Source organism: Geotrypetes seraphini, chromosome 3 (genome assembly GCF_902459505.1).
Source record: "Geotrypetes seraphini chromosome 3, aGeoSer1.1, whole genome shotgun sequence".
Lineage (NCBI taxonomy): Eukaryota > Metazoa > Chordata > Amphibia > Gymnophiona > Dermophiidae > Geotrypetes > Geotrypetes seraphini.
This window is the reverse complement of record NC_047086.1, coordinates 116867131-116889739: the sequence shown is the minus strand read 5'-3', so window position 1 is coordinate 116889739 and position 22609 is coordinate 116867131. Positions and strand designations below refer to the sequence as shown.

Genomic DNA, 22609 nt, shown 5'->3' with positions numbered 1-22609 from the left:
GATATTTAATGAGTCTCTGGTTGCACTTCCTTCTGACTGTGCATCCAATCTTTCTTTCTTTCTGCCTCCTGCATGCTTCCTCTCCTATGGCCTCATTCCCTTCCCCAACCAACATCTCTCTCTTTGTCCCTCCACGAGTCCAACATTTCTCCCTCTCTCATCCCCAGAATCATGTGCAGCATTTTTCACCACTGCCCACCAGCCCTAGGACCATTTCTCCTTCTATCACCCCTCTCTAGCACCATGCCACATCTCTCCCTCCATCACTATGTCCAATATTCCTCCCCCTTGCATCCCCTTCAATCTGTCCCTCTGTCATCACCACCATATCCAACATTTCTCCATCTCATCCTTCTCTTCCCCATGCATCTCTACCTCTCTCCTCTCTCTCTATACCTAATTTTCCTCTTTCTTCCTTCCCCCATGTGCCACAATCTCTTTCTCTCACACTCACACACTCATCCCCAACAATTCTCCCTTTCTATTCCCTCCTTCGTATGTCCCAAGTTAGTGCCCCCTTCCTCCCTCCCTTCTGTGTCCCATGTCCATGCCACCTCCCTACCTTCTGAGTTGAGTTTGTGCCCCCTCCTAACCTTCCTGCCGCTGTCCCAGAATCATGCCCCTCCAATGCCCCAACACGCTGCTTCCCCCTCTCCTTTCTCCCTTTGTCCCTGAAAGATCATGCCCCCCTTACTTGTTCAAGCTACACTTGCTCCATCTACAAAACGCCTTTGATAAGGTACTCCATGAATGCCTACTATGGAAACTGAAGAACCATGGGGTGGAAGGAGACGTACATAGATGGATCAAAAATTGGTTGGTGGGTAAAAAGCAAAGGGTAGGACTGAAGGGCCACTACTCGGATTGGAGGAGGGTCACGAGGGGTCGATACTTGGACAACTGCTGTTCAATGTATTTATAAATGATCTAGAAACACAGACGAAATGTGAAGTAATAAAATTCGCAGACGACACCAAACTATTTAGTGGAGTTAGGACTAAAGAAAACTGCGAGGATTTACAACAGGACCTGAACAAACTAGGAGAGTGGGCAACGAGATGGCAGATGAAATTTAATGTAAAGAAATGTAAAGTCTTGCATGTAGGAAACAGAAACCCTCAGTACAGCTATACAATGGGAGGGCTGGTAATGGGTGAAAGTACCCAAGAAAAGGACTTGGAGATAATAGTGGACAACACAATGAAGCCATCGGCACAGTGCGCAGCAGCCTCTAAGAAGGAGAATAGAATGCTGGGTACTATCAAGAAAGGTATTACAACCAGAACAAAATAAGTTATCCTGCTGTTGTATCGGGCGATGGTGCGCCCGCATCTGAAGTACTGCATCCAATACTGGTTGCCGTACCTTAAGAAGGATATGGCGATACTCAAGAGGGTTCAGAAAAGAGCGACACAATTGATAAAAGGTATGGAAAACCTTACATATGCTGAAAGATTAGAGAAACTGAGGCTCTTTTCCCTAGAAAAGCGGAGACTTTAGAGGGGACATGATAGAAACTACAAGATCATGAAGGGCATGGAGAAAGTGGAGAGGGACAGATTCTTCAAACATTCAAAAACTACAAGAACGAGAGGGCATTTGGAAAAATTAAGAGGGGACAGATTCAGAACCAATGCCATAATAACATAAGCAATGCCTCTGCTGAGTCAGACCTGAGGTCCATTGTGCCCAGCAGCCCGCTCACGCGGCGGCCCCAACAGATCCAGGACCTATGCAGTGATCCTCTATTTATACCCTTCTATCCCCCTTTCCAGCAGGAAATTGTCCAATCCTTTCTTAAACCCCAATACCGTACTCTGCCCTATTACGTCCTCTGGAAGCGCATTCCAGGTGTCCACCACACATGGAAGTTCTTCTTCACCCAAAGGGTGGTGAACATCTAGAATGCACTCCCAGAGGGTGTGATAGGACAGAGTAAGGGTTTGGGGTTCAAGAAGGGATTAGATAATTTCCTGAAGGAAAAGGGGATAGAAGGGTATAGATAGAGGATTACGATACAGGTCCTGGACCTGATGGGCCGGCGCATGAGCGGACTGCTGGGCATGATGGACCCTTGATATGACCCAGCAGAGGCACTGCTTATGTTCTTACCTTCAGTGGCTTGTTGGGGGAATGCGCAGGCAGCGATTCACACACTGCATGTGGCTGACCCACAAGCCTTCCATCTGACGTCAGCTGTGACATTAGAGAGAAGGTTTCCAGGTCAGCTATGTGCAGCGTGTGAACTTCCGGCTGCGTGTCCCTCCAAAAAGTTGCTGAAGGCAGAAGGCGCGAGTGTGGCAAGGAGGTAACTGGGAACCTGCGCGCCCCCCCCCCCCCCCCAATCCCACTGACCCGGAAGGCTTTCTTTTGATTTGAGCTCTGACATCGGAGGCATACCCTATAGGTCTGCTTTGGGAGGGAAGGAAGTGGGGAGGCAGGCAGGGATCCCCGGCAGTGACTACAGTGGGTGGGGTGGGTAGCAAGGAAGAATCCCCGGTGGAGGCAGCGTGGCTTTGATGGACGGGTAGGCAGGGAATATTCTCTGCAGTGGCCAAGCCACAAATCCCCAAGGGTATGCATACTGTGTGTTGAGAAACACTGATGTAGATGAACAACTCTGTATTTTAATCCAGTACTTTCAGACTGGAGGGCCTGCTGCTGAATTGTTAAATGGCACTGGTGAAAAACAATGCAGCCTTAGAGGTTGGCAATGAGTAAAGAGCAGACTGGTTACATAATAGGAGGAAAGCCTAATTACCCAGTATGCCGAGTCCAGAAAGTGTACCAGAAAATACCTATCTGATGGTTGAAAAAGGGATCATATCCTCAGAGGAAACTGAACTACAATTTACAGGAACAGAACTACAATTTACAGGAACTGGATCAGAATATAAACAACCTAATCTGCACCCATGTAAAATGGATGCAGAACAGTGAAAATGAGACTTCACTGGCAACTGCAGTATACAGTTTTGTTTTTATTATATTGTTAACACTAGACATTAAAAAAATTTATGAATGAAATGTATTTTTTTTCATTCTGAAATGATTTGTTATAGTGGAGATATATATTGCATAATTTAAATTGTAAGATTTTTTGGACAGCTTCTCTAAAATTCATAAGAGAAGTGGAAATGGAAATATAAAATATTCCTTAAGTTTACTTTAAAATTTTACTGTCACAAGTTACATTTCAATTTTCTTAAATTTATAGGAAAAAGCTAACACAAATTCATATTTCCATGAGAAAAATTTAATATGTGTAGTGAGAAACCTGTTTGCTGCTGGGATGGAGACAACTTCCTCTACTCTCCGCTGGGGTCTACTACTAATGATGAAGTACCCAGAAATTCAGGGTAAGAAAAATATTATAGTTTAATAATATTAATGACTATATGTCAGCCAAGTGATACCATAAGTTACAAAGTTAGGGACTCTCTTAAGCTTAGCATGTGCTAATGAAATTAGCACACACTAAACACTAAGAAGCTCATGAGTATAAAATGAGCTTCTTAGCATTTAGGACCTGATTCTAATGGTGCCTAAGGGCTAGATTCACTAAGCAAACCGATCTTATACCGATCGGTTTGCAAGCCCTTTACGACCAAATTTCCCTCCAACCCAATTCACTAACGCCTGTAACAATCCTATCCCAACCCTCCCATGCAAATTAGCAAAACTCCATACAAAATAGCCAAGCGATTGATTCACTAACAATTGCTTGGCTATTTTGAATCGGGTTTTACTATTAGCAAACCCGACTGCTGCAGACCTATCTGCAGGTTTTTTGATAGGCCTGCCTGTCTTTTTTATTCATTTTTTTCCATGGCACAGATATTCTATGCGTGTTATACACGCAAAATATCTGCCCCATTTAAAAAAAAAATTAATAAAAGACAGGCAGGCCTGTCAAAAAAAAGTACCCTCACATACACAAACGTGCCCCTCCCTGAAGAAAATGCACCCCCCAAGCAGGAGGGATGCCAACTCCCTCCTGCCATAAGCACTTAAAAAAAAAAAACCCTAAAAAAAGCTACATTGATGATGCTGCAGCACGGCCGCCCCTCATCCCCTACCGGCACGGCCCTCACCCTCCATCCCCACGACCGGCACGGTACGACTCTCACCCCTCCTCCTGGCATGGCCTTCAACCCCTCCCGGCACAGCCCACACACCCCGGCACCAAAAAGTTGGGAACAGGAGGGATGCTCAGTCCCTCCAGCTCCTAGACCTCCCACCCCCGACCCATCCCATCCGGCCCACCCCTGGTCGGGCCGGCCTGTCTGCACCCACCTCCCTCCCTGTACCTTTAAAATGGGAGCAGGAGGGGTGCACTGTCCCATCTGCTCCTTGGGACAAGGCTCCCTCCATCTTCAGAAGCAGGAGGGGTGCCCTCCTGCTCCTAGGCCAATCCTCGGGAGCAGGAAGAAAGTTCTCCCGCTCCTGCTCCTCTGGCCACCACCCAATACCAGCCTTTTGCCCCGCCCCGGCGCATCATCTGATGCACGAGGAGGGGCCTAAGGCACTGATTGGCTGAGGCGTCTCAGGCTCCTCCGTTTCCGCAGTGTAGGCCCGCTTTAAAATCACGGGCTTGCGCTGCAACGGCGGCAGAAAAGTTCAGCAAGCAAGCAAGAGAGATCAGGGCAGAGCAGGGCAGGCAGGAGAGCCTGCACTAGCCCCACCCACAGGCCTGACACACTGGCCCTGCCCGACACCCCCCCCCCCCCACCTCTCAGGCCCCAATCTCTCTTGCCTGCCCTCCTCTGCCCCGATCTCTCTTGCCTGTTCACCGAATTCTCCTGCTCTCTGCTGCCGTTCCCTACAGTGCATGCCCGTGGTTTTAAAGTCTACTATTTAAAACAATAAACGGCGACAGCCCAACCTACCTGAACAACCGCCTCATCCAAACTACATCAACTAGACACAGGAAAACCCATACTCCATTCATGCACCCTCTAATCAAAGAAGTCAAATGGAAAAAAACTATATGATGGCCTCCTAGCCATACAAGCAGCAAAACTCGACAACCAAATCTCCAATCTACTACTTATCACCCCAGACTACAAAATATTCAGAAAAGAAGAAAAGACGCTACTTTTCAAGAAATTCCTGTAAACGACTTAATATTACTAGCTCCTTCCCACTTCCCAATACCTTCCCGATTCCCCAAAACAACCTCATCTACTCTTTATCTCCTCTAGAAATTACCAGACATCTTCCTCTCGGAATACGTTTGTTTTTTTTGTAATTCTTTTGTCATCTGCCTTGAACCGCAAGGCAATGACAGAATAGAAATCTCTAATGTAATGTAATTTCCTACATCTGAAATAATTCTGTTTGCATCTCAAGTCTATTGGCAAAGAATTCCACATAACTAGAAAAGCAGAACTAAATAATTATTTTGAGTAGAAACAAGTCTAGTAATAGAAACAGATGGAAGTTCAAACTTGTTTTATTAATAAAGGTAAAGGGGTAGGGATTTGTATACTGCTTTTTTCTGTGTGGTTTACACAATCAAAGTGGTTTACAAATTTTAGATAGGGACTTATTTTGTACCTGGGGTAACGAGGTGTTAAGTGACTTGCCCCAAATTACAAGGAGCTGCAGTGGAAACTGAACTCGCAACGTCAGTGTGGTGAAGCAGATGCTCTAATTACAACGTCACTCCTCCACTCCATTTAGATGAATTTTCTATTTAGATGAAAAACCAAATTTGCAATTACATCATGTAAGATGGACACTTACCAAACAATACTTTAAAAATAAAACACAGAACCTTAAATTCATTTATAGGCAGCCAATGTAACCCCTTCAAAAACAGTCTCACAATACTACTGCTAGGGTTCAAACTGTCAAATATCTTTTCAGATTTATTTTTTAGGGGAAAGTAAAATCCCCATTGTATAACCGAAAATGCAACTTTTCAAGCAGATGTACATGTCATTTTGATCTTCGTACTTATTCCTTGGGTTTATGAATTAATAGAAAAAGTCCAAAAGGAAATAGAAAGAGTGATGGGGTCATCCAAACCTCAAATTGATCATCGAAGACACATGCCATACACTGATGCAGTCATCCATGAAATTCAAAGGTTTGCTGATATTGTGCCAATGAATATACCTCATGAAACTACCAAAGATGTCAATTTTAAAGGATATTTTCTACCAAAAGTAAGTTTAAACATTTTGATTTGTTCTTTTTTATGAGGTTAACAGTTTCTTATATTTTGAGAATTGGGAACTTACTACTTTCATGTAATCCTACCTTTTCTCTTGATGGTCAGTGATGTTAGAGCTGTAATTGATTTTAAAACCTACATATTTTCTAAATAGAAATTTTTCTGAAATGTAGATAGCAAGTTCCAGCATTTAGCTGCCTGGTATTGAAATGTTTCTGAAAGAACAAATTTATAAACTTTCTTTTTAGTACTTGGATAGGAAATTTCAAGATAGTTTTAGCAAATCATAATAGATTGGAAATAGCTAGGATCTATCAGATTATTCATATAAAGATCCTTTTACTAAGCAGCATTAACTGTGATATTACTGTATTACAAGGGTGCCCAATAGGTCGATCGCGATCGACCGGTAGATCGCCAAGGCAAAGTGAGTCTATCGCGGAGCCCATCCCAGGCTCTGTGATAGACTCACTTTGTCTTGGCAATCTACCGGGCCGATCAGCCTTCCTCTCCCCGAAGTCAATTCTGCCGTCAAAAAGGAAGTTCTGGCCAGCCAATCACTGCCTGGCTGGGCCGGAACTTCCTCTCCGATGGCAGAATTGATGTCGGGGAGAGGAATGCTGGTCGGACCGACGCACGGAAGCAGGGAGAGCTTGGGGCGGTGGCGGTAGCGGTTTTGGGGTCTGTTATTGGATGGCGGCGGCAGCAGCATAGGGAGGGGCCTGTTCCCCGATGGCAGCGGCAGTGGCTTGAGGGAGGGCAGGGAGAAAGAAAGAAAGAGAGCAGGCAGGGAGACAGAAGGAAAGAAGAAAAAAAGAAAGGGGGCATGAAGAGAGAAAAAAAAGAAAGGGAGGCAGGAAGAGAGGAAGAAAAAGTTGGGGAAGGGAATGAGGTCTGGAGGAGAGGAAGCATACAGGCTGAAAGAAGGGAAGAAAGATTAGATGCACAGTCAGAAGAAGAAAGTGCAACCAGAGACTCATGAAATCACCAGACAACAAAGATAGGAAAAATGATTTTATTTTAAATTTAGTGATCAAAATGTGTCTGAATTTATATCTGCTGTCTATATTTTACACCAGGGGTGCCCAACACGTCGATCGCGATCGACAGGTCGCTCGCTCAGGCGACCCCAGTCGATCACAGAGCGGGTTCCCTTCTCTTTTTTCCCCTCCTGACTGGCCTGCTCCTGAATTCTGCTGCTGCCTCTGCTGCTCAACATTTAAAAAAAAAAAAAATGGCTTGGAGAATTTATGCTCCGGGGGCTAATGTGTGCTTATACCGGCTTCCCTTCTCTTCCCTCTGAAACCGGAAGTTATGTCCGGGGGGGAGAGAAGGGAAGCCGGCACGCACATGTTAGAGCCCCATTCGCGGGTTAAAGCGGGAGACAGATCAGTGAAGCTTGCGATTTGCTCTTCTTGCTGCCAGGTCCTGCCTACTTTCTTGTTTCCTCAAAGGCAGGACCCGGCAGCATTTCTCCCAATAGGTCGATCTTGGGCCGATCAGCCTTCCTCTCCCCGACGTCAATTCTGCCGTCGGAGAGGAAGTTCTGGCCAGCGGAACTTCCTCTCCGACAGCAAAATTGACGTTGGGGAGAGGAATGCTGGTGGGCCCGAAGCAAGGAGAGCTTGGCCGGAGGCGGGCGGCTTTGGGGGCCTGTTATCCGATGGCAGCGGCAGTAGCAGTGGCTTGGGGGAGGGCAGGGAGGGAGAAAGAGGGCAGGCAGGGAGACAGAAGGAAAGAAGAGAAACAGAAAAAAAGAAAGGGGACATGAAGAGAGAAAGAAAGAGAAGAAGAAAACGTTGGGGGGGGAATGAGGTCAGGAGGAGAGGAAGCATACAGGCTAAAAGAAGGGAAGAAAGATTGGATGCACAGTCAGAAGAAGAAAGTGCAACCAGAGACTCATGAAATCACCAGACAAGGTAGGAAAAATGATTTTATTTTAAATTTAGTGATCAAAATGTGTCTGAATTTATATCTGCTCTCTATATTTTACAATATGGTCCCCTTTTACTAAACCGCAATAGAGGTTTTCAGCGCAAGGAGCCTATGAGCGTCGAGAGCAGCGCTGGGCATTCAGCGCAGCTCCCTGCGCTAAAAACTGCTATCGTGGTTTAGTAAAAAGGGAGGGGGGTGGGTATTTGTCTATTTTTGTATGGTTGTTACTGAGGTGACAGTGCATAGAGTCATCTGCTTTGACCTCTTTGAAAAAACCCTGGAATAGGAATGATAATTAACAATTCTATGCGTACAGTGTGCGTTGTGTTTTTTTAAAATTTTATTGTTGGTAGATCATTTTGACTTGGTCATTTTTAAAGTAGCTCGTAAGCCCAAAAAGTATGGGCACCCCTGCTGTATTAGCATGAGGGTTTCCTCCCGCTAAGGTAAATTTTAGAGCAGTGTATAATGGTCACATTTTCCATTTTCTGAATTAATGGCAACATGCTAATTTCCAAATTGGCACATGGCCCTTAGCATGTGAGCCCTTACCGCTACCTATTAACTAGGCAGTAAGGGGCAAATTCTATAAACAGCATCCTGATTGTAGGTAGAGGTAGAGGTCCTAGTGCTATCTAGCCTGCCAATCTGGACACATGTTTTTTTTTATTTAAAAAAAAAAAAAAAGCCCTGAGGAGGGTTGTCTACTTTGTAGGCATTTTCACGAGCCTGGGGAGGCGCGTAGGGCTACTTAAGCTCGCCTAAAGCTAGACATGGACGTGGGTTCTCCTGAAAGTGGCCTTAGGTGAGCTTAGGCATCCCTAGGTGTCTCCCTAGGTCCGCGATAGGCACCTGAAAAGTAGGCCAGCAAAATGCTGATCTACATTTCAGATAGACGCTTCAGCTGATCTGATTGCAGCAGGGAATCACCCTGGCAGGGAACCCATGCCCCCCTCCCCTCCCCGCAAAGACTACTGGAAGGAGGAATGCCCAGTCCTCCACCCCCGAATGTCCACAGCAGGAGGAGTGCCTAATTCCTCCTACCACCACCATCCCAAGACATCACCCGGCAGGAGGGATGCCTTGTCCCTCCTGCTGGAAACCCCCCATCTTCCCCGAGATATCCCCTAGCAGGAGGGATGCTCAGTCCTTCTTGCTGGAAACTCCCCCATGCCCAGAAGGGATGCTCAGTCACTCCTGGCGGAAACCCCTCCCCCGTGACATCTCCCAGCAGGGTAGGTACCTTAAGCAACTAGGCCAATCAGGACCTTAGGACCCTCCCCGGTTTATCCCATAATGCACCGGGAAGGGGAAGGCCTGTCATTATGTAGAGGTGGGCCTGCAGGCTGGAAGGAATAAACATCCCTCCAGTCAGCTAAGTCAATAAGATACAGGGCATCCCTCTTGTCGGGGTTGCATTGGGGTAGGGAGGGCTTGATGTCTTGGGGGGTTCTGGAAGGAGGGGATGTTTTGTGATGGTGGCAGGAGGAATTGGGCACTCTTCCTGCCACGGACATTCAGGAATGGGGGGACGGTTTCGGGGGTTTTTGGCAGGAGGGACTGGGCATCCCTCCTGCCAGTAGTCTTCTCATGGGGGACGGGTTCCCTGCCAATAAACTTATCACGGCAGGGAGATTCCCTTGCTGCGATCAGCTCAGTGGCAACCCAATTCTCTAATCAGCATCTGTGACATAGATGTCAATTAGAGAATCGTGATGTTAGACATGCTTAGGCGTCTGTCCATGAGGACAGATGCAATTCTGTATAGGACGCCTGGAATAAGTATCTAGAAACTAAAAAACAGAAATATGTAGACAAAAATTAAACTGAACCACCAAGAAGTCAAGCTCTTCATACAATGCAACAACACAGAAATAGAAACAATGATACATGTTCCCTAATACTGTGCAAAATATAAAGATAGCAGATTTAAATGTAGAAAAGCTGACAAATAATCACCACTTTACAAATTAACAAATAGAAATAAAACAAAAATTGGAAAACAAGGTAATGCCATTTTATTGTACTAATTATATTTTTCAATAAACTTTCAGAGGTCAAGACCTCCTTCCTCAGATCAGGTCAGTACAGTATACTGCTGTTATGGTATCCTGTCCTGACCTGACCTGAGGAAGGGAGTTTTGGTCTCCGAAAGTTAGTTAAAAGTGTATTAAAATTATTTTATGTTCTTACTCTAGCATCAATCTCTTCTTTACTTTCTCTCTATGTCCTTCCCCCCCTCCACCACTGTCATCTGTCCCCCTCCCTTCCCTCATCCCTGGAATCTCTCTCCTCTCCCCCTCCATGCTCTGACACCTCTCCCCCTCCATGCTCTGATTTGACTGACTGGCAATCAGGCTGGCATCCCTGCTCTGCCCTCCCTCCCTCACTCACTCATTCCCCCTCCCTCCCTTCATCCCTGCTCTGCCATCCATCCCTCTCTCCCTTCTCTGCCATCTATACTTCCCTCTTTCCATCCCTGCCTCCATGTTGTTCCATCCCTCCATTCCTGCTCTACCATATAGCCCCCCCCATAGTAAGACCCTGACCCTCCCCTGAAGTATGAATCTCTCTCTGTGCCCTACCTTAATAGATCTGGTGGTCTAATGGCTTCTTCAGGGACAGGAAAGAACCCTATTATTTCCTGCCCCTGCTACCAATATAGCCACTGCTGCCGAAAAGTTTTCAACATGGTTGTCAAAACTTCATGCAACAGCCTCGCGAGATTTGTTGCAGAATCCGGTCCTCAGTTAGTATTTTATAATGGCACATTACTACACCTAATTGGTTATAGCAGTGTTCTTCAACCTTTTTACACCCGTGGACCGGCAGAAATAAAAGAATTATTTTGTGGACCGGCAAACTACTAAGACCGAAATTTAAAAAACACATTTTCACCCCGTCTCCGCAAGCTCGGTCCCCACAAACAATCTGATCCCATCTGCACAAGCCTCAGTTATGATTTTATATTGAACGTATTTTATTAAAGTATAAAAAAACATTATTCTGTACAATTGTCATTTTATAAATATAAATATTCAGAGCAAGGACCAACAAAACCCCTGTCTTCCCTCCCCTTCACATATATCCCCTCTACTATCAAGAAAACAGAACAAGCCAAATTATTACAGAATGCTACACAGAAATATCATGCTAACAGAATACTGCAGTCACACATGATAGGAATAGTGTTGGGCTTTGCAGTCCCCAGTTATGTCTCTAGCAGGATATATATTTCAAATCTGATATATTGTAATGACAAAATAGAAATAAAATGATTTTTTCTACCTTTTGTGGTCTCTGCTTTCATCTTCTTTCCACTCTTCCTTCCAGCGTCTGCCCTTTCCATCCACTGTCTGGCCTCTCCCCCTTCCATATGTATCTGACTTCTTTCTATGCCCCTCTCCACTTTCCATCCAGCCTGTGTCTCCTCTCCTTTTTACATCATTCATTCCAGCTTCACTGCTTTCTTCATTTTTATCTCTCCTACACCAGATCTAGCATCTTTATCCCTCTCTCATTTCTCTGCTGACCCCCTTTCCAGCATCAATCTCTCTCTACTTTCTCATTCCTGTCTCTCCCCTTTCCCTTCTCTAATCTCCCTGCCAGCTGTTTCCTTCCTTTTTTCCTTCTCCCTTTCCTCCTTCCCCCTATCCAACAGTAGCTCTCTTCCCATCCCTTTCCCTCTTCCCCTCCCAGCAGCATCTCTCTTTCTACCTCATTCCAGGTGCAGTAGCAGCTCTCCCTTTATCCAGCAGCTTCCCAGCCTCCAACAGTAGCTTCCTCTCCTTCCAGCAGCTCTCAGTACTTGCCTGCAGCAGTGATTTCCTTAGGGAGCCTTGGGTCCGTTGCAGCCTGAGGAAAGGGGAAGTTGCCAAAGTGAATCACTGCCCTGGTAAGTACAGAGCTGCTAGGAAAGGAGACAGCCACTGTTGAAGGCTCCCCATGATCTTACTCCTGCTGTGCCCTGCACATTCGTGACCCCCCCCCCCAAGCTGGCAAAAACAGCTTTGCACCGCAGGCCCTGCCGCCCAAGATGAACCGGAGGCCCCTACCCGCCGTATCCTGCATGTGGGCAGACTCTCAGCACAGACGCTGCTGATGGCCCCAATCCACACGCTGACACACCCGCGCATGCTGACCATCTCCCTTCTACCTGCACCTACCCCGGGACCCTCTTCGGCGACTTGGCAGAGGCAGCGATCAAGACAGGCTGCCGACGTCGGGCATTCCCTCTCTGAGTCCCGCCTATTTTGTTTCAACTTCCTGTTTCCGCATAGGCGAGACTCACAGAGGGAATGCCCGACGTCAGCAGCCTGTCTTGATCGCCCGAGGCTGGGAGGAACAGAAGATTTCCGCGAACACCACCGGGGCAGGAAATTTAACAGCGTCCATCTTGCTGGTCCTAGTGTAAGTTGGCATTTAGGTACCCAGCTTTAGACACAACCACTTATATCATGTCTATGGCTGCTGTAAATGGGTGTGCCTAAATGCTGCAGAAAGTGTGCAGTAAAAGAGTGGGAAGGTCCAGGACCGGCCCTTGCCACTGCCATGGGAATACCCTCCTTGCAGTTACATGCAAGAACACTTAAGTACCCAGGTTAAAGAACAGGGCTTAAGTGTGGTTACCCTTGTTTGGCGCTCACTACCATTATATCCTTTTTATGCACCTATAGCTGGGAACCTAATTTCTACCTATGTAGAATTACCCCATAATGTTTTTCATGTAAAGGACTGTCTTCTTCTATTGGTGTATCTTTCTGTTTTTAAAGATACATCTCTTAACCCAACAATGGATAGCTCCTTCTTCCCATATGTAAACTTTAGTTTACAGCCTTGTGCAACAAGACATTACATTATTTATGTTTAACTTTGCATATTTAATTGTGAATATTGTTTTAGGGAACCTATATTGTCCCATTATTGACTTCAGTCCTGAAAGACCAGACTCAGTTTGAAAAACCTGAACAGTTCAATCCTCAACATTTTCTTGATTCGGCTGGAAATTTTGTAAAGAAGGATGCATTCATGCCATTTTCAGCAGGTAATCTGACCTTTTGTATTTGCCATTTCCATATTCTGGGCTTATACACTAAAGTGTAACATGCACACTATGGCCATTTAGTGGCAAACTTCTATAAGAAGGCACCAAAAACATTTGTAAATAACCAGAATATCAGTAGATATCTGTTTATGTATACACATGCAATCATTTTTGGCCAACGATTATGTCCTCTATAGATATTTCCTTATCTGGACTATTTAAAATGTTATAGGCAGGAGTACATTTTGGGAATAATTTGATAGGACCGCTTAGAGTACTTTCCGATATTAAAAAATTTAAGAGAATGTTAAAAAAAACTTTATTTACAGAAGCTTTTTAATGAAATCTTTTGTATTTTATATTTATTTGAAGATTTTTTTTTTTTTAGGTAGGTGAATGTTATTTATTTCTTTATTGTGATTCAGATTATGTACATATTACGTGAACCGCTTAGGTTTCAGCAGTGTATATATTTTTTTCCTTCATGGTTGATATAACAAAACACTTAAATGATTTAAATTTAAAACTGCAAGGAAAAGATCAGATCATTACAAACGTGTGTGATCAAGTTAAAGCATTCCAATATAAGCTAGTTCTTTGGGAAAAGCAGTTGAAAAATGAAGATTTAACGCTTTTCCGACATACAAAATAAACAAATCAAGATTAGGTGAAATTGCATCTTATCAAAAATATGCAGAAAAAATTTTAAGCCTTAGAACTGAGTTTGAAACAAGATTTGCAGATTTTAAATCTTTGGAAGACAAGTTTTCTTTGTTTTCTTTGATTTTCTCAATAAATATAGAATCAGTACCTAATCATATGCAAATGAAGGGGTCCTTTTATTAAAACGCTAAACAATTTAATGCGCACTAAAGATTAGTGCACATTGAATGCTAATATGCCCATAGGAGTATAATGGATGTCTAAATCGGTTAGCACACTTAATTAAAGGACCCCTAATTGAGATCCAGTGCGATTCTGATACAGTGAAGTTGGCTTGCTTGAATTTTACAAATATTTGCCAGCCAGGTTTAAAAATATTAAAAAATTTGCATATGAAATTATTTCTATGTTTGGAAGTACTTATTGGTGAGAGCAGTTATTTACACTTATGAAAGGAAATAAGTTTCCTATCAGATCCACAATTACAGACATTCACCTTGAGTCAGTTTTAAAAGTAATCACTGCAGACAAGATTTCCTCCGAAATAGGAAAATAGTAGCATGTGTACACTGAAATAAAAAGCCTCCAAGTGTCTACTACTGAAAACCACAATAGCAAGTGGGAGTTATCTCTGGTACATAAACTGATTTCATATGCGTAGCGCAACGGGATATCAGATATGACCTACGAGTAGTAGCACTCTTCGGTTTGTGTTTATGTCATTTCCTCATTCATCCCTGCGTAAAAAAAATGCATTACGCAGGGATGAATGAGGAAATATATATAAAAGAATAAGAAAATCACCAAAAAATAGCATTATATATAAAACATAAAAAAATGCATTACGCAGGGATGAATGAGGAAATGACATAAACACAAACCGAAGAGTGCTACTACTCGTAGGTCATATCTGATATCCCGTTGTGCTACGCATATGAAATCAGTTTATGTACCAGAGATAACTCCCACTTGCTATTGTGTTCTTGTATTCATATATTTATCATAAATATTAAAGAGTGACGAGGATGGCTCAATACTACTGAAAACCAGCATGTCAAAAAAATACATAAGGGACAAACAATAAGGAGCCTAGACACAGGCTCAATAAAAACTAAAAAAGAAAATCATTAAAAGAATTCCAGAAAGAAGAAAAGGAAGAAGACTAAATAATGGAATTCCACTCTATAAAATCATTCAAACCCTGGGTTTAACAGAATCCAATTCAAAAATTCAAAAATGCTCAAGCAATTGTATACATGCCATCTAATTTCCTCCAAACTTGGCAGGGATCTGTTCAATTACAAACCATTTGAGGGCCTCTAGAAAATTCCAGTGGGTGCTATATGTCATCATCTGTCCTTGCAACATATTATTTGTAGGACGGACTTCTTGCCAGGTAAAAATGAGACTGACAGAACATAAAAGTAGACATTTGGCTAATGCCTCTGCCCCCATAGTGCCTCACTGTTTGAAGAACAACCACAATTTTGAGGATCTCAAATGGTTTGTAATTGAACAGATTCCTAGCAAGTTTGGAGGTGATTAGATGGCATGCATACAATTTTGCAAGCGATTCTGGATTTTATTGTGGGGGCGCGATCTGGGGTGGAGCTTGAGTGGGGTCTGGGGCAGAACTTGAGTGGGGTCTGGGGCAAAGATTTTGAGCACCCCCAATCATTTAAAAAAGTTGACTTCTATGCATATATAAATGATCTTCTGAAATGAGCAATATACAAAAACATATGGCTCCCTTCAATATGGCTTGAATGATCTTGAAAGAACCACAATCTTTTAATAGGATAAATGCGCTAAAATGAACACAAATGGAAAATCAAGCCTTCCAACATAAATGAATGGCATTTATTTGTATTGAAAGGCTTGTTTTTGACTGTCACTCAAGAGGAGAGAAAGGACAATAGCACGTCTGGATGAAGTAATAGCTTTATTGAAGAACTTCAGACTCAACAAACCCGGGTTTCTGCCAGCAGGCCTGCATCAGGAGTCTCTCATCAAAGAGCATGTGCATGTATAAGTGATCTTCGGAAATGAGCAACATACAAAAACATATGGCTCCCTTCAATATAGCTTGAATGATCTTGAATGCATAAATAAAAGAACCACTTCAGTAAGCAAGTCCAAATGTGCTCTTGTAATAGAATAATTGTGCTAAAATGCACACAAACAGAAAATCAAGCCTTCCAACACAAATGAATCAATGGTGGTCCATGGGTGTCACTCAGGCAGAGCCTGGGTGGAGCTGGTACTTAACCGATTAGCAGCGATATTCAGACTGATAACCAGTTAATTAAGTGGCAAAAGTAAGGGCAGCAAAAGGGTTTATCTTTAGTTTAGTTGCTGAGCTAACAATATACCAGTATGAATATTGGCTAGTGTTCGATTAATTTTCAGTAAATGATATCAGGGTTCCTGTTGCTTTTCATCCCTATCCTTCCCACCCCCTTAGTCCACCCTCTAGGCCTTTCTTGGTTATTCCTGTGTGTCTCAGCTTTGGTCTCAAAGGGCCAGATTCTGTAAAGGACGTCTAAAAGCTAGACGTTTAGACATCCAGGAGCACAATGCTGAGCGTGATTCTATAATGCATAGATGCACTATTGAGAATTGTGCTCAGTGGTGCTGAGCGAATCTAAGTGCATCTATATTGTTAGATGTCCTTTGCAGAATCGTCTTTTAGGTGTTTCACAGATGTCCTAGTAACGTCTATAACGTTATCGTGTGTTAGCATTATGATGTCATTAGAATGGCGATTTTATGCTGTTTTTTACATTAAAATTATATGCAGTAAAATGCTGGCACAACTATTATATTTTATTTATCTCTTAATTATTTATGCACCATTTATATCCTATGTGGTATTTAAATTTGGCTTCTATATTATATTTATCTTCTTTTCAGATTGACTAGGGTAACAAGAAGCAGTAAGGGATTTGAACCAACAACCTCAGGGTGCTAAGGCTTTAGCTCTAACCATCGCGCCACACACTCAGCCATTAAACCACGTCATTTCCAAAGCCAAGCTTATATTCTCTTGATTCACAATTAGTCATTTCTCTAGGATAAATATCAAACATGTACCTTCAATATTTGTCCAGTTCGTCTGCTGTTTTCTACACAAAAACTCTTTTGGTCTCTGTGTTCCTCAATCAAAGCACATGAAAAAAAAAAAAATATATATATTGAATGCTAACTTCCCTTTTACTATACGGCAATAGCGGTTATTAGAGCAGGGAGCCACGCTGAATGCTTCACGCTGCTCACGACGCTCAGAGTTTTTGTTTAGGCAGGGCTTCCGATTATTTTTTAATGACAATCTGCCATCTAGGTGCATATTGATGATGTCACTATGATGTCAATTTTGTGCATCAGACATGTCCACTTGTTCTGAACCACAGCCGTTGTGAGTAGGGATTCTCTTCATATTTTCTTAGCCTTTTGGGAATGAGGTTAGTATGCTATATATATTTCATGTGCTTTGCTTGAGTAATGCATTGTTAAACATCTTTTTCTATTATTATCAGAGACCTCTTTACCCCTCCCCAAAAAATTAGAAGGTTTAATATGAAATATATATATATATATATTGCATATAGCTGAACGGGGTATAGAGGACTCCTGTTTGATATATACACATGTTCTTTTAACCTTAATATCAAACAGGAGTCCTCTATACCCAAAAAAATAAAGCCCCGTTCAGCTATATGCTGACGCCTCCAGCATGCCTAAGTGATGCCTATGTTGTGTCCACCTAACTCATGCCTACCTAGCACCCAACTCACGCTCAAATGTAGACCTGCTTTTGCAATGGCTACATTTTAGGCGTTAGATAGATGCATTAGGATGCTGAGTGACATGAGATTCTGTAAATGGATGTCTATTTCGAAGCCACACCCATGCCTATCCCATTAGGCGCAGCTTTTTCCGATGAGTGTCCATGAAATTGTGGACACCTATTTTGTGAATCGTGTCCAACTTTTGGACCTCTAACTTCCAATTATTGCTTGTTAAAGTCGTTAATTGGGCTTATTATCCACCTTATTTGGACGCCTAAGTTGGTGGATGTCCACATTGTGGACGCCTAAAATTAGATTTCCTTTACAGAATCTGCCCAAAAATGGCCACTGCAACCTGTAGCAGCAAGGCTCACAGTATTCAGGGTCTTTCTGTCTGGGGATAGGTGTGAGGGGTGATTAGGATCATGGGTGAAGGAAGGGGACTGACTTGTAGGTGGTAAGGGCACTTGCTTCCCTTATGCGGTTCCCAATCAATCTGCAGTAGGTATTACCTAAATGTCTTACATGGCTGAATTTTGGCTGAGGCCAGCCTAAGATTTGGTGTTCAGTGTATCCCGGCCTGGCCTTGGATACGGCCCGCATTGAAGAGCCAGGTTTATTATGCCCAGGGTAGTCAGCATTTGAAAAATGCTTACAGCTACCAGCTGAATACCAAACAGATAAGATTCTTCACTGCCTCACATTCTAATTTTCTTTTTTCCATTTAGGTTTCAGGGTTTTTTAATTTGGGCTCTCTCATCATGGAATTTAAGGGATATATTGGGATATTAGTTTTCTTTGTTGAATGTAGCTATGCTTGATGTAAAGACTTGTTTTCTGGTGAGCTGGCGCATGACATCAATTTAAAGTCCAAATTATAAAAGTATGAAATCAGTTTTGCTTTGTATTGCAGGTCGGAGAATCTGTGCTGGTGAGACACTTGCCAAAATGGAGCTTTTCCTTTACTTTACCAGTCTTCTGCAAAGGTTCACTTTTCGTCCTGCTCCCGGTGTAACCCACTTGGACCTTACCCCTTTATTTGGTGTTGCAGTCGCTCCAATGCCATATCTAGCCTGTGCCCTACCACGTTCCTGAACAGCCATATTTACATATATAGATATTTAGGTGGTTTATACTGAAATAATATCAGATGCCAATCGCATAGTATTTTCTTTGGAATACCTTCTGCTTCTATGCACGAGACAGTGCAGCAATTGTGCTAGCAAGATTTTTAAAGATATGATTAAATGTTTAGTCCTTTGATGTGAGGTTTATTGGTGATCCTCTATTTTTCTTTGAAAATTCATGTTATGTTTATCTGCATAACTGTCTATAATTTCCAATTTATCAGAATTTATATCCTCATCCATTCTGGGGATTTAATGCAGTGGACAAACACTGGAGATGAAAGAACTTCGGGTAGATCGGTATATCAAATTTTTAAATAAGCATAAACAAGCCAAGCCAGAAGAGTAAATGCCTTTTTGAATATGGTTCAGCAATTATAAAGATTACAAACTTTAAAAATAAAATGGGTCTATTATCAAAGTATGTTACGGTTTTGCACTTAGCATGCTTAACAGCAAAAATTAATATGCAGTAAGTGAAAAGGCTGCATGGTAATTTAGGGGACATGCCCAGGATGTCCCCTGCAGTTATCACATGGAATTTCAGGAGGAAGTACTACTTAATGGTCATAAGGCAATTTTTGATGTTACATGAGACTGCATTACCCAAAGTTTGAGGGGTGTAGCAGAGTAACATCGGTTCCCTGAAGCAGTACCGAAACGTGGCACATCAGAACTAGTGAATTCTGAAGCTAAGTGTTATCACTTTAAGTGATTTGCACAAGATGATAAGCTTACAGCCTGTTCGGCTATTACAAATTCAATAGTGACTATTGCTATCATTCTGACACTGTATTGAACAATGCATGATTGGGTGGTGAGGCGGCATATTCGCCTTCGTGTCTCTGAGCATAAGTTTCAATAACAGTAAAAGAAGATTTGTCAACAATTTCTGCAGTTAAGGTATATAGAGTGACTATTCACTGATAGTTGGCATATTGCTTTTAGTCACTCAACATTTTACTTAGGATGAGTTTTTTGCCCTTTTCTTTATTTTTGACTGAGAAACAAGTTTTAATCACTGTGCTTGGGAATGTCCACTATTTTATCTTTTGACAAACCTTGTGTTCTCACTTGAATATGATTTATTCTCAACATTGGGAGGACTCACCACACTGTTCTTTGTAATGATATAATGGAGGGTACACAGATATCTGGCCTACCCTGCTTAATTGCAAAGCATTATATTCTGCTACAGTTGATATCTTCATCACCTCCAACCCTTCAGTGGCGAAACCAGATGCACACGCTCTTATGTATGGAAAGATTAACAGCAGAGGCTGAAAAATGTGCAAACAGTTCTTATAAACTTGACTTCAACCCCTTCCCCCCCCCCCATCCCCGGACTTGGGATGTGGGTTGGTTGGGTGGGTGGATTTGATGTTTGGATTCTATTGAAAATTTTGAGCATACAGTATGCACTTACCTTGTTTACTTTGTTTGTTCCTTTGAATCTGTTCTACTATTTGTGTCTGCTTCTTTGTTGCTTTGTTGTTTGCTCAATAAAAATGATTTAAACATAAACTTGACTTCCTTTTCTTTTTTTTTTTTTTTTAAAGTTCTTTATTCATTTTAAATTTCTTACATCAAGTGATAAATATATAATACATATAATTTTCAATATACACTTGAATATCCATCAATATATATTTTAATACAAACATATATAAAGACCCCTTTTGCAATAAATTATAAATCATCTGTTATTATAATATTGTACCCACCCTAACCCCTATTATATGATCTATCCTTGTGCTATGATATCTGATCTTTAGAAAAAAGAGCCAATGGTCCCCAGATTTTATTAAATTTTTTAATATAACCATGTTGTAACGCTATTGCTTTTTCCATCTTATATATATGGCAAATAGAATTCCACCAAAAAGTGAAATTTAATTTTGTATGATCTTTCCAGTTTTGAGTAATTTGTTGTATGGCGACCCCTGTTAATATCAATAAAAGTTTATTATTGTTTGCTGATATTGGACTCTGTGTTCTCATTGCTGTTCCAAATAAAATTGTGTCATATGTAAGTCCAACATGATTTTCTAATAATATATTAATTTGGGGCCAAATTGTTTTCCAAAAGGCATTTATACAGGGACAAAAATAGATTAAATGATCTAATGTCCCAATTTCTACCTTACAATGCCAGCATCTATTGACTTCCTTTTCTTAATACAGTGCCTATGAGTATTCACTCAAAAAATTTTTTAATTCTTTGAATCTTAACTAATTGTTTCAGCAAGGGATGCATATTCTGGATATATAGTGTGCTGCCACAGTCCAGGACTCTCTAAGCAGACAAAGGCTATGCTGTACTTTTATTTTTTATTTAATTTTTATTTATTCAGTTTTCTATACCATTCTCCCAGGGAAGCTCAGAATGGTTTACATGAATTTATTCAGGTACTCAAGCATTTTTACCTCTCTATCCCAGTGGACTCACAATCTATCAAATGTACCTGGGGCAATGGGAGGATTAAGTAACTTGTCTAGGATCACAAAGAGCAGCGTGGGTTTGAACCCACAACCTCAGAGTGCCGAGGCACCACTGCAGACACCAATGCACATGGAGGGAGTCCTTATAATTTTTTGAAATATGCTTTATTGAATAAATATAATAGATGCACTCACAGTTGGTAGATTTTTTAATATTGCAGCTGGAGGTAAAGAGTTGAAGAACAGAAGCTTTGTGGCAAAGGTTACAGAATAATTAGACAGTAAAGTATTCCAAGTTCCAGAGATGAAATGCTGAATTATTCATGTGTGTGGTCAGATAACTTCAAGTGAAAAGGCTGCTCCTTTACTTGTAGGGGATAAAATAAGATGGAAGCAGAAATGTGACTGACCCCCTGAGACATAAGAATTGCCACTGCTGGGTCAGACTAGTGGTCCATTGTGCCCAGCAGTCTGCTCCCGCGGCAGCCCCTAGGTCAAGGACCCGAGCCCTGAGTCTAGCCTTACCTGCGTATGTTCTGGTCTAGCAGGAACTTGTCTAACTTTGTCTTGAATCCCTGAAGGGTGTTTGCCCCTACGACAGCCTCCGGCAGAGCGTTCCAGTTTTCCACCACTCTCTGGGTGAAAAAGAACTTCCTTACGTTTGTACAGAATCTATCCCCTTTTAACTTTAGAGTGCCCTCTCGTTCTCTCTACCTTGGAGAGGGTGAACAACCTGTCTTTATCTACTAAGTCTATTTCCTTCATTATCTTGTCCCCTCTGTCTCCTCTTTTCAAGGGAGAAGAGGCCCAGTTTTTCTAATCTCTCGCTGTAACCATTTTAGTCGCTCTTCTCTGGACCCTTTCGATAGTACTGTGTCCTTCTTCATTTACGGCGACCAGTGCTGGGGCTCTCAGTGAATACTTAAGGCTAGGGGAGAGAAAATAGGGACAGAGCTTGGCAACAGGTAGCAGAGAGGGGTCATACCTTGCAGATTCATCAGAGTAAAGGTAGTAGAGGTGACCAGGAAGTACAGCAGTGAAACAAAGGACTCAATCATAGATGAGAGGAAAAAGAAGGTGTTAAGTTAAAAGACCACTGACAGTTAAGCACGAGTGGCTGCTGCATCCACAATACTACATTGCACACAATGCCTCTCACACACCATAGCAGGAAATGACTGCAGCACAAAAATTCTATTGAATGAGAATAACATTAAATGTATCTTAGAGCTATACTGTAAACTAGTATGAAGCAAAACAAGCTCATCTAAAATACTCATAATTAATATCACAACTCAGTTAAAAGCCTTTCACGTGATATATACAAGCTGTTGTTACTTGTAGGAGTATATGCTATTTTAATTATCAACAATAAAATATACTTAAACATAAAACATCATCTGCCCTTTGGATGCCCAATCTTCCAGGC

At 42.2% G+C, this 22609-nt stretch overlaps 1 protein-coding gene across 1 annotated transcript in view; it reads left to right on the top strand.

Moving 5' to 3' along the window:
* LOC117356547 (cytochrome P450 2K6-like) overlaps nt 1–20614 on the top strand; it is a 53307-nt gene extending 32693 nt beyond the window's left edge. The window contains exons 6-9 of the mRNA XM_033935896.1: nt 3218–3359; nt 5989–6173; nt 13019–13160; nt 18525–20614. Coding sequence (XP_033791787.1) covers nt 3218–3359; nt 5989–6173; nt 13019–13160; nt 18525–18706 — 651 coding nt within the window. The 3' untranslated portion in view covers nt 18707–20614. The remainder of the gene's footprint in view (nt 1–3217; nt 3360–5988; nt 6174–13018; nt 13161–18524) is intronic.
* The last annotated feature ends 1995 nt before the right edge of the window (nt 20615–22609 follow it).